The sequence below is a fragment of the Hemicordylus capensis genome, chromosome 5 (genome assembly GCF_027244095.1).
Source record: "Hemicordylus capensis ecotype Gifberg chromosome 5, rHemCap1.1.pri, whole genome shotgun sequence".
Lineage (NCBI taxonomy): Eukaryota > Metazoa > Chordata > Lepidosauria > Squamata > Cordylidae > Hemicordylus > Hemicordylus capensis.
Window position 1 is genome coordinate 3,409,736 of NC_069661.1, and position 12,848 is coordinate 3,422,583.

At 49.4% G+C, this 12,848-nt stretch overlaps 1 protein-coding gene across 1 annotated transcript in view; it reads right to left on the reverse strand.

Annotated features, from left to right (window-relative positions):
- Positions 1-4,146: 4,146 nt before the first annotated feature.
- Positions 4,147-12,848, reverse strand: part of SIGLEC1 (sialic acid binding Ig like lectin 1) — a 46,238-nt gene continuing 37,536 nt past the window's right edge. Inside the window, exons 18-22 of the mRNA XM_053256722.1 lie at positions 11,640-11,894; positions 10,875-11,177; positions 9,724-9,832; positions 4,888-4,975; positions 4,147-4,534 (exon numbers count right to left, since the gene is read on the reverse strand). Of these exons, the coding sequence (XP_053112697.1) occupies positions 4,406-4,534; positions 4,888-4,975; positions 9,724-9,832; positions 10,875-11,177; positions 11,640-11,894 (884 nt within the window). The 3' untranslated portion in view covers positions 4,147-4,405. The remainder of the gene's footprint in view (positions 4,535-4,887; positions 4,976-9,723; positions 9,833-10,874; positions 11,178-11,639; positions 11,895-12,848) is intronic.

Genomic DNA, 12,848 nt, shown 5'->3' on the forward strand with positions numbered 1-12,848 from the left:
TGAATCCGAGCAAGACGGAGGTCTGGGAGTCAGGGAGGTCTGACTCCCAGGGAGTCAGGTGCTGGGTGTCATAATCTGCAAGATGGGATAGAACTTCCTGTTCTGGATGAGGTTACATACCCCCAGAAAGAGCAGGTTCGTATCTTGGGAGTGGTCTTGGACCCAGGTCTCACCATGGTGCCTCAGATTGAGGCTGTGGCCAAGAGCAGTTTTTACCAGCTGTGATGGTTTTGACTCTGCCCGTTCCTTGAGGAGAATGTCCTGAAAACATGACTACTGCAATGTGTTCTATTTAGGGCTGCCTTTATATATTGTTTGGGACCTCCAGGTCGTCCAAAATGCATCAGCCAGATTGTTCTCTGGAGTATCCTGGAGATACCATATTATGCCTGTACTTGAACAGTTGCACTGGCTGCTGATATATTTCTGGGCAAAGTACCAAGTGCTGGTTATTACCTTTAAAGCCCTGAATGGCTTAGGTCTGGTTTACCCAAGCAAGCACCTTTCTCTACAAGATCCCTACCACCCAATGAGAACATCAGGAGGGGTGCCACCTTCCATTTTCAGTTCAGGTGCCACCAGTTCATCTGGTGGTGACCTAGGACAGGGCCTTCTCTGTTGTTGTCCTGAGGTTGTCGGACGTGCTCCATGTGGATATGAAAGGTTTATCTTCCTTGGAGGCCTTCAGGAGAGCCTTAAAGATCCATCTTTTTTAGCCTGGCTTTTAATTCTGTCTAGTTTTAATTTTAATCTGGTTCCAATGCTTTCTGATTTTAACTGTTTTATTATGTGTTTTTGGTTTTAATGTAGACCACCCTGAGCCACTTTAGGAAGGGTGGTATATAAATTGAGTGAATGAATGATTGAACCATAAGCCAATGAACACACGATGGAGCCATTGATTTCTCACCAGCTAGAATTTCTAAGAGATCATCAAGTTCAAGGAGAGCTCCCAGACATAAAATGCCACTGCTTTGGGGGCAGGTCCTGTGTGTGTCCTCCTCACTGCAAAAATGAAACATCTGGGGGGACGACACACACGTTGAACAAGGATGTGATGATGATGCTTAGAGAGCATGTAGGAGACAGATCCGTTTTCTAAATTCAGTGGCAAAAAGTCCACACAACCATGCAAAGCATTGTCCTGGGAACTGGCTCTGTTTCTCCCAAAGTAAGAGACAGGCCTAGAATTCAAGGCTAGCGGTAGGCCTGGCTTCATCATCATGCCAGCTTCATTTGTTATCCTTCCCCGCCAACAAATGGCACTGGTGGCTTTATTCTCCCGAGAAGAGGGCACAGCCAAGTGCAGAAAGCAGCTTGTCGCATTTCCACACTTGCCCAGCAGGTGTCGCCCACCCCAGTTTTCAAGAAGGGCCTTCAAAGCTTTTCCAAAGCATCACTTGTATAGATGGGAATGTGCAGTTGCTGAAGCAAGAGAAGAGCCCTGAGTGGTGTGAACGTTCCTTCGAATGCAGGCGTGAAGCCTCGACACTCCATTCACCCCAGATACCTGGTAAGGGAGGCAGGGCTTCTCAAAGGGGGGGGGGCTGATATTTTTGACCACAACTCCCAGCTGCACCGGCTGTTATGGTTGGGATGATGGGAGCCGTAGTCCAACAACATCTGGGGACCTTGTTTGAGAACCCCGGTGGTAAGGCAAGACCAAGCAGCTCAGTCTCACAGGCAAGGATGCCTCCTCCTCCTCAGACTGTAGAGAAGGGCTAGGGAAGGTGCTTTGCTTTTCATCAAAACCAGCTCCTTCCTACTGAACTGGGGAAGAGAGAGAAGGAGCCCTCTATTCCCCCCCCCCTTTATCTCTCCATCTGCAGAGAATGTGGATAGGTGGCTAGTGGGTGACCTTTGCACAGTATAGTAGCCACAAGAGAGAGTGAGAGCAAGGCTGCGCAGGTCACCTGGACGTTCCCTACCTGTGCCCTGATGACTATTGGAAAGCCCCACTCAGCCTCCTTTCAGAAGGCAAGGATCCACATGCCTCCAGTCTTCTATCCAGAACCATGGGGCTATATTTTCAAAAGACAAGCCTCAGGCGTATGAGTCTCTTCCACCTGCATCCCAGACTCCTCACTTCCTGGGCTGTGTGTGAGCATAAAGGGTTATGGCCAGAGAAGCTCTGCTTCAGTTCTTGATTTGTTCGGTGACATGTACACTCTTTGGCAGAGGACACAGGAGAACTGCAGATACAAGTTGTATGTGAATACCTGAAGAGCCCAAACTGCAGCGTAGTGGGGTGTCAACCAACTGACACCAAGGCAGCTTCCGGCTCTCTTGAAGTGCCCTCCCTTCCCCTTGGATTTGTGGCAAGCAGACCAAAGGGGAAAGCAGGCTCTGCAGAGAAAGAGTTATCACAGAGAAAACTGTTGGAAGCAGCAGCACATGGGCAAAAAAGAGGGCTGCACCCCAGGTATCCCATGCACTGATCCCAGGAGGGATGGGCTCAGCTTGTTCTTTGTGCTAACTAACGGGAGAAATGGGGAGATGGGTTGCCACCAGGGCTCCCTGGCCCAATCAAGGAGAAACCTGGGTCCATCCTCACACCCCCTGGCAAGGGTCCACACTGCCCTAGAGAGGCCCTCCTTATATTTTAATAATCTGTGGTTTCAAAAGGAGATGGTGTAAGCATCCATGGAGATAGTTGCATCCTCACACCAAATGCACTTTCTTTGGATAAATCAAGTACTGTAGAAAAGGGGACTATCCGTTAAGAGCAGCATTTACAGACGTATTACCAATATTTAAGTGAGAGTGAACACTAACTGTGGGTTAGCAAATGAAGCCAAGAAGGAGGTGGTGACGAGCTGTGAGGAAAAACAGAGGAAGAGGAGAAATTCCTGAGCGAAGATAGGAGGGAAAGGGGATGGGCAGCATCAGGAATGGGAGGCAGCTTGTTGGAAGGATGCGTGCATGTTGGGATGCTGAGCAGCACTAGACAATCAGAGCTGCAATTAATTGCGGGGCAGGGGGGCGGTATTCTGAGGCAAAATTCACTTCCTATTACACATTTGCTTGCAAAAACTTAAAAACACCCCATATCCTGGGTGCCTTCCAGACTAGCAGCTCAACAGCAGCAAAATGCCTCCGTTCAGGCAAGTCGCATTTGGAACGTCAACAGCAGGGGGAGCTGTCTTGCGGCAACTAACAACCCCTGAAGAAACAGCAACTTCTTTACGCCGGATACATGACGTCATAGCACTATATCACAGCGATTAAATCTGGGACAAGGCATTGGAAATGTGAACGGCCCCCTGCTGTCCGCGTAGGGCCTGCGGTGTCACCACCCAGGAAGTGTGGAAGCACCCTTCCGAGATGCGTCCTGACCCCGTTGTAGGGTCTAGTCTGGAAAGCGCCCAGGTGGTCTGCATTTTTTCTCCAGCATCCCTACACCATTCATTAGGAAAAGAACAAGAGGAGGAGGTCTTGAACTGGCAAGCTGGTACCTCACAGGATTGCCTTAGAAATAACTGACGAGATGTCCGATTTATAGGGAGGTCCCCTCAGTTCCCTCGGCATGTGGCAATGTGAGTGCACAGCTCTGCCTGGGTGGGGAGGCAGCTGATGGGGATCAGTAGGTGGGGATTTCTATGTTCTGAGTAGCCAGTGTGTAGAGGGAGGGAGAAACGGGGCCATCCTTTGGGGGTTTAAAAAAAATGAATTTGCCAGGGTCTGTTGGAGATGGAGTTCCAGAGCATCGACCTTTTGCACCGACTATCCTAATGACCACAAGGGGCACTGGGAGTAGAAACAGTGAGGAAGGGTCTCCCTGACTGTTCTACCTGTCTCCACTCTATGACCCCTGATCAGACTCTTTTGCACTTCCTGTGCTGAGTCACAATCCTTCCTTTCCTCCTAGAGAGCAGATGGAAACATTTCTCTCTCTCTCCTTACCTATCCACTATGTAGTCCTTTAGAATAGGATTAGGTCTTTCTTATCCAAAGTGTACTTCACCAATAAATACTTAGTATTTCGTTCTACAAGAATCTCTGTGTGTTTTCTCTGAACAGCTGCAACAACCAAGCCCTGCAAACTACTCTGTAACTCATGAGCTCTTCCTTAGTGCTCTGCTAGTTACCACTGGGAGTAAAATTAACAAACCTCAACAGAGTCAACTTTCAAAAGGAAATCTGATAATGTTTAAATTATTTGAATATGAATCTGAAATATTGTGAACTGTTGAATACCTGAAGCTCTCTGAAAAATGGGGTGTGTGCCAGGGAAAAGATGCAGGTCCTTTCAGGACGCAATTAAGTCAAGGGTGGGGCAAACTAATGCCTTCCAGCTGCCTTCCAGCTGCCTTCCCGCTTCTAGAAAGAAATCCCAAGCGATCTGCAGCGTCTTCCTCTGGTGTCTAACTGGCAGCTTCTGCGGCAGCCTTGCTTCTTCCATCCCTCACAAGACACTGGTGCAGCTCTGTTCAGGCGGGGTTTCTTTGGGAGTAGCTTCCGCCTTTGCTCTCAGCCTTTTGTAGGAGAGGCAGAGTCTTCCAGAGGGAGGAGTGCCAGGATTTTCCTCATTCAGCTGTGGGAAGACCCAAGTGATCCAGTCAGATATGGAATCAAAGGCATCCCTGGGGATCAGAGTCAGGCAGGGCTGGATTGGGGGCACTGAGAGGGCAGTGAGATGTATGTGGGGAGGGCACCGGGTTTTGAGCAGAAGGGGTACTGAAGGGTGGGAGTATTCACTGCTGCCGAGTACAGTGGGGCACACCGGAAATATGCCCTGTTGCCCTGTGGGCCAGTCTGAGCCCGGAGTCAGGTCTTCCGTGGATGAATCTTGCCCACTGATTATGGCATTAGCAACCCTTGCCCTAGACCAGTATCTGCCCCTAAGGTGCTGTGAGAATGTGGCTCTCCCATGGCGGGGAATTGTACCTGGGCCATCTCTTCCTTGTTTTCCACCTCCACTGATGCTGCCTGCTTGGCTTTCCGAGGCTTCCACTTCTTCCACTCTTCATTGATCCTGGAAAATGTAATATGATATGCAAGTTTTATGCCATCATGATTGTTACGGCTTCTCTGCAAAGATCCTGGCTATCATTGTTTGCTGAATGCTCACTAGACTCTCTCTCAGAACTACAGCTCCCAGGGCTCCATGGGAGGAGAAAAGATGCTAAATCAGAGTACGACTCTAGCATAAATACCCCCCACGGTAGACTTATTTCTTGAATAACGGAATAGACTTGGAATGGCAAAGACAATTAGCGCTATAGGAAGAGCTGGTAATCTTTTGACATTTGGAAGCACACAGCCTAATTCGATGCATGTTTACGCAAAAGTATGCAGGGCCATCATCGGGGTGACCCATGGGGCACGGGCCCCAAATCTCATCAGCCCCCTCCCTCTTCCATGATCACTCCTAGAAAGGAAGTACAGCCATGGTGTCACCTGCACAGAGCAGGGGAGAGAGATCTCTCAGCCTCACCTGGCTCTCGGCTGCTTCCATCTCTGCACATTCTGTATTACAAAAATAATATTGTTTGTTTATCATATTTTAATACCGTCTGACTTATACATCCCTAGGTGGTACACAAAATCAAAAACATTATTTTAAAATCATCACAGATTGAAATACACTAAACAATAAAAACAGTAGCATAAAACAATCATTAAAACAAATTATTAAAATTAATTCTAATTAAAAATATTAGAGACTTTAAAACATAATTATTCTTGGGGGGCATGATGGAGTTTTTTTGGGGGGGCATGATGAGGTTTTTTGTTAGTTAATCAAAAGGGAAGCTGTGGGCCTGAGCCCCAGATCTTTGAAGTATCTAGCAGGAGGACCTGCCTGCTTGCATGCAGAAGATTCCAGGTTCCCTCCCTGGCAGCATCTCTGAGACAGGGCTGAGAGAGACCCCTGCCTGCAACCTCAGAGAAGCCGCTGCCAGTCTGGGTAGACAACACTGAGTGATATGGACTGAGGGTCTGAAGACAGCTTCCTATGCCCCTGGAGGTAACTCTTGCAGAGTTTCTTACTCCCAAGTAAGTGTGTGAGAGAATGCAGCCTTAACTTGGTTTTCCACATCCGCTCTCTGATTGCAAAACCAATCTTGGCCAGAATATACATTTGACTATGAAATGTCTCTGTTTTAGAGAGAAAAATAATATTTGCAAACATTCATATTATGCCCAGATTTGAAATGCTGCTGTGCCTGGAACATGAAATATTACATTCAGATGCTGAAAGTGGAACATGACCTCAGAATCTGAGCGCTGTGAACATGTTTGCCTCTCTGGGTTGTTTTTATTGTGCCAGCTTCAGACACGCGCTCCATTGTCAAATAATCAATAGCAAATATTATCACTACATGTCAGCTGACTAATCTGCATCTCATCTGAAGTCTTTGAGCCTTTGGAGTCAGTAAATAAATTAGGAGTCAGGTATATTTATATTAAATAAATAATAAATACATAATAAATATTATTGCGGCGACTCACTTGAGAGAGGATCTTATTAAAAGGTTTTATTTTTATTTTATTTATTTTATTTATTTTTGCATTTATATACCGCCTTTCGTTAAAAAGATAACCCCATTATTAAAGGAATTATTATTATTAAATGTCCTCTGTTCCTTATTAAAGGAACAGAGGACATTTGAACTCAAAGCGAGGGATTATAGAGAGAGGCTCCTGAATTTATGGCTAGCTCTGTGTGGAAATGTTGCTGCAATATGTCCAGTCAGTAGGTGGTACTAGCATTTGCTAGGAGTGATCCTTCTTGGAGACAGAGTCCCTTCCTTTTTCCTGCTTGTTCTTCTTGTTGAACTTGTCTCTTCCTGTTACACAATAAAGTAAAAAGTAAAGTTGCTCTGTTGAGTTGTCAACTCCTGGTGACCACAGACGCATGTGGTTTTCTTGGTAGAATACAGGAGTGGTTAACCATTGCCTCCTCCCATGCAGTATGAGTTGATGGCTTTCAGCACCTTCCTATATCGCTGCTGCCTGATATGGGCATTTCCCATAGTCTGGGAGTAGTCTTAGCCTATAATGGCTCCCTTCCTCTGAGCGATCATGACATGGTGTCAGAAGTCTGAGTTCGAATCCACAAACTTTTGGAATGGCTCACTTTCCTGCACCAGAAGCTTTCAGCATTGACAATCCTGCTGCTCGGCCAGAATGGAAAGAAAGATTTGCTGGCTTCAGACTAGCGACAAAGCTCCACCAAGAAGAAGAAGGCATCGTGCAAGTAAGTGCCCTTCCTTATGCTATGGGAAAGGAAGCAAACAGCATCTATAAATCCTTTACCTTTGCTGAAGAGGGTCAAAAGAATGACTATGAGACTGTCTTGGCTAAATTTGGTGCCCATTTCATTCCAAAATGGAATGTGCTCTATGAGAGGGCTTGCTTTTATCAAAAGACACAGAAATCCTGGGGAAATATTGAGCCATTTGTTAGAGATGACTGTATGAACTCTCCGAGTGACTTTGTATGAACTCTCTGAATGAACTCTCGAGTGATTTTGCAGACAGGAAGGATGAACATCTCAGAGACAAGCTTGTCCTTGGAATTATAGATAAAGGGATATCAGAGCGAATGCAGCTCACAGGAAATCTAACTCTTCTAAAGCCATTGAAATGGCAAGACAATCAGAGTTAATAAAAGCACAGGGAGCAGAGGAAACCTGAAACTACTTTGGAAGAAATAGCCTTTTCTCCACAAAAAACACTAACAGCAGGAAGAGTAGCTCCTTTGGAAATGCAAATTTTAAGTCTGTAGCTGCAAAGGCCAAGCCAAAGAAATCCCAAGCAAAGCAGCCCAGCTGTTTCAGGCACACTGCAGCAAAAAGGCATACACTCCCAGTCTGCATGTACACGATGTGGGAGGATGCATAACATCAGAGGATTTTTTCCTGCTAGAGAAGCTCAGTGCAAGAAATGTCCCAAAATAGGGCACTTTGCAATTGCATGTCATACTCAGATGGTGCAAGAAGTTACCAGAGAAGTGGAGGGTCAGTTTTTCTTAGACACCATTTTTTGCAAAGACACTGAACCTGCATGGAGGATTGATTTAATGATTAATGGGAAGACTGTACATTTCAAAATAGATCCAGGCATGGATGTCTCCGTCATCTCAGAGGCGACCTAGGCTAGCCTCCCGAATCCTCCCCCACTACACAAAGCAGAGAGTGTTCTACGCAGCCCAGGATGTCCCTTAGACTGTATTGCTTTATAACACAAACCAGTCATAAAGGCCACCAGTATGAGTTTTCTGTGTATGTGATTAGAGCCCAGGGTCTCGACAATCTCCTCAGCCGTGGAGTAGCTACCAAAAGAGCCCCTGGTGGCGCAGTGGTAAAAACTGCCGCCCTGTAACCAGAAGGTTACAAGTTCAATCCTGACCAGGGGCTCAAGGTTGACTCAGCCTTCCATCCTTCCGAGGTCGGTAAAATGAGTACCCAGAATGTTGGGGGCAATATGCTAAATCATTGTAAACCTCTTAGAGAGCTCTGGCTATAGAGCGGTATATAAATGTAAGTGCTATTGCTATTGCTATTGATAAAATGGGACTATTGAAAGCAGTGGGGGAAACAGGAGTGTTTGGGGACATTGGCCTACTCAAGGGAGACCCCATGGACATTGTCTTAAGACAGGATGCTAAGCCATATGGAGTCCATGCTCCCTGCAAGATGCCCATTCCCTTACTCCACAAAGTGGAAATAGAGCTGGAAAGGATGAAGACACATGGCATAATTAAAGAAATCACAGAGCCTACACCATGGTGGTGTGCTCCACTGGTCCATTTTTCACAAAGAAAAATGGAGAAATCCATATATGTGTGTTCAAGACTCAATGAAGCAGTTTTTAGAGAAAAATATGTACTCCCAACACTGGAAGATCTACTTCCAAAAGTGACTGGAGTCAAAGTATTTTCCGAATTGGATGCTTCAAGTGGCTTCTGGCAAATACCTCTGACAGATCAGAGTGCTAAACAAACAACATTTATAACACCCTTTGGGAGATTCTGTTTCCAGTTCTGTTTCCTAACCCTTCGGGATCACCAGCACCCCCGAGATCTTCCAGAAGAAGATGACAGAACTTCTTAGGGGCATAAAAGGGGCCATTGTTTTCATGGGTGACTTGGAACCGAGATGCTCTTCCCGGAGCGGCTCCATCCCCTGAGGGGAAGATCTTACAGTGTTCACACTTCTAGTCTCCCATTCAAATGCAACCAGGGGGGATCCTGCTTAGCTAAGGGGACAAGACATGCTTGTGACCACCAGACCAGCTCTCCAGCTCTCCCTGGCTGCCTTCCTCTGACCTCTCATGGACAAGCTCTTTGCCAGCCAGTCCCATGTTTGGAACATGTTCATGGTGGGTTTGTGGAGTGTGTGTGTGTGAAGGTCGCAGAGAGGCGCCTCCATGCACCCCCAGGAGCAGCTGGTCCTAAGGAGCCAGGGATGCCCTGAAGGAGACGCAGAGGCCTCCCCTTCCTGGCAGCAACCTGAGTTGCTCCTCTCCCCCCACCCCCTGCCTGAGAGCCGCCCTGCCTGCAGGCTGGCCATTTGTCAGGTAGAGCGGCGTGGTTAAACACATGGCCAGCCTGCAGGCAGCACAGCTGTCGGGCAGGGTGGGAGAGAGAGGAGCAACCCAAGCAGCTTCCAGTGGCAACCCCTTGGCTCACTGGCATGAACGGTCCACTGCTGTGGTCCCCATTTGGATGTCCTCTTCCTTGGTTGGCTCTCTGCCTGTCGGTCAAGGTCGCCCTTACCTGGGCCAGCTCCGTTGCACTCCAAGGACCAGGCCACCCAGGACAGCAACACCGGTCACAGCGATGAATATCATAGCCAGGATCTTGAATAAGTGGAGGTCAGAGAGGGCTGCAGGCAAACAGAGTGGGAGGGGAGCAGAGGCCGGGCCGTGAAAAAGGAGCACTTCAAAAGGCCCCCAACTCAGCCTCTTTGGCCTTGCTCAAATCGCAGGAGGGTCAAGGGGGCACCTACCACCTGACCTGTTATGATGCCCTCCACGTGCGGCTGTTGATTCGACTAAAGTGGGCAGGGGTGGGGGCAGCTTCCGGATTTCAGCAAGAGCTCGCTACCTTTTCTCCCCAAAGTTGAGCACTGACTGGTCTGATGAGGTGCATGATGAGGACAGAAGCAGAGCCTTGCTGGATCAGGTCCAAGGAAGCCCCTCTAGTCCAGCCTCCTGTTTCCCGCAGTGGCCCCCCAGAGGCCCCCCAGAAGCCCACACAGGCCCTAGTCCGACATTCTAGGAACTGTGCCTGCAGAAATCATGGATGTGATAGCAGTCTCCCTGCCTGTACCCCAAACTGAATTCCGCCCCACACCAGTAGGGGGAGTCCGTAACCCTACTGTGTGAACCCCTGAGCGAATCCTGTCTCCTGTTTGGGAGAGAGGCAGGGAGGGTGGAGGGAGGCAGGGAAATTCAAGCAAGCAAAAACAGAAGGGTAGGCTATAAATATGGCATCTCTGCAAATAATCATATCTCTGGTTGGAGACGCACATGCGCTTTACAGAACATGCGCCTCGCAAAAATGTGCAAAGCTTGTTTGACCCGAGAGGATAGTTGTGCAAAGGAAATGCTGCATCTGCCAGGGCTGCTATCACCAACCTTGTTGGATCCCCAGGTGTTATTGGATGACAACTCCCATCACCCCCAGGCCATAGTGGCTGGGAATGATGGGAGTTGTAGTCCCACACCATCTGGGGATCCAAGGTTGGGGTGCCCTGCTCTATCATACCCCCTGAACACGGAAACACTATTGTCTATTTCCAGCCTTGACCAAGACCCATATCCACAGCTGTGAGCTTAGAAAATGGATTCCCTCCCCGCTCCCCCAAATGCCCACTCTTTCTCCTCTGCTGCTGCCACTCCCCCCCCCCCCGGGTTTGAACTCACTCTCTGCACTTAAGTCCACAGTCCCTGTCGCGTTGCCAAGCGAGTTGCTGGCCAGGCAGGTGTAGCGCCCCGAGTCCTCGGCTGTGACGTCTCGAATCTCCAGCCTCAGGCTGTTGTAGGACGGGAAGGCCAAGACGTGCTGAGCGGCTGCAGAGCAGCAACTCTGGGGGTCAGCCACGAGTTGAGCCCCTTTGAAGAAGGCCAGCTGGGCTCGTGGGTGGCTGTCCACCTGGCAGTGGAGGATGCCCACCTTCCCATGCTGGTTGTCCAGGAAGGCGCTCACGGAGGGACTCTTGGGTGCATCTGTAGGGAGGAGGACATCCGAAGAGGAGCATAGGAAGCTGCCTTATACTGAGTCAGACCACTGGTGCATCTAGCTCAGCACTGTCTACACTGACTGGCAGCAGCTCTTTCAGGCAGGGGTCTCTCCCAGCCCTACCTGGAGATGCTGCCAGGGATTGAACCTGGGACCTTCTGCATGCCAAGCCAGGGCTATACCTCTGAGCTACAGCCCCATCCCTGAAGAGGAATAACTTACAGCAGACAGTGCTTACATGTAGTCACCCATCCAAATGCAAACCAAGGCAAATGTTGCCTAGCAAAGGGGGCAATTCAAGCTGCCTACTGCAAGACCAGCTCTCCACTCCATGGAAATGCCCAGTTTGCCATTCCAGTTGGCAGCCTGGGCACCTACTGACCCTGAGTCAGCCCCTGCAGGGCCTTTACAATTGAGGTCAACGTCCCCCCACTCCCAGCCGCACTCACAAAGCACGTTCAGGATGACCAGGGCGGAGGTCAGGCTTCCCCTCATCCCTGTCGCCTGGCAGTGGTAAGAGCCAGCATCATCTCTGGCGACGCCGCCCAGGAGGAGGGAGGGCTCGGGGCCTTCTTGCAGCCACCTGCTGTTCTTATACCAGGTGTAGTTCATGTCCCCCAGGGCCTGGCTGGCAACCACACAGGTTAAGTTGGCCCTGCCTCCTTCCCGGATATCTGGTGAGGGGTTGACTGTGATCTTTGCACCTGATGAGAGAAAGAACAAGTCAGAAGCGTGACTGGGGGTGGATCTTGCTTCCTGGTGAGTGAGTGATCTTATTTGAGAGTCCCAGAGTGACCATTGGCCACGGACCTGAGAAAGGGACCGGGAGCAGCATTCCCTCTAACAGAGATTCCCAGATGTTGTTGACTACAACTCCCATCATCCCCAGATGCAGTGGCCTTTGGCTGGGGATGATGGGGGTTGTAGTCAACACCATCTGGGAATCTCGGTTACAGGGAATGCTGGGCAGGAGTCATTCATAAGCCTCCTCAAGGAAATGCCAGGACACCCTCCACGTAGGGTGGCTCACACATTACTCAGCCTCAGAGCTGAGCTGTGACCCTGCTTGGTATCCTTAAATATGTACAGAGAGAGAACCAAATGGAATTCCTCCATTTGCTCCCCATAACAGACTTAGAGGAAGTGAGAGATGAAGGAGGAAAGGGAAGAGACTTGAAAGAAGCAAGCAAGGAAGGGTGGGTCTGATTTCTAGAAAAGAAGGAAAGGAGGGTCATTTGGCACCCTGCGTCAGGTAGCAGCATGTCTCGGGCCAGCATTGGTGCTAGGCCAAAATGGCAGGGGGAGGTGGGCTTTGGAGAAAGTGTTTGCCCACTGTGAGAAGTGCCTCTCATTACCTCGGATCCAGGACCCCCCTCAACTGGGGAATGAGGGATCAGACAGGGTGGAAAGACCTTAGCCAGACCCAGGTGACCCAGTGCCGCCAAGACCTCCCACACCAGGGGGACCTGAGCCAGCATCTTTGCCATGACCCGAGGAAACCACCCAGCTTGCTCCGACTCAGAGGAGTCCCCTGAGGATCTGCCAGTCCTAGGAGAGCTCCCCCCGCAGCACTGCAGGAGCCAACCCTTAAGAATCTGGGCAAGGCCTAGGGCAGAGGCAGGACAATTCAGGCTGCCTGGTCCACAGCAGCAGCCACA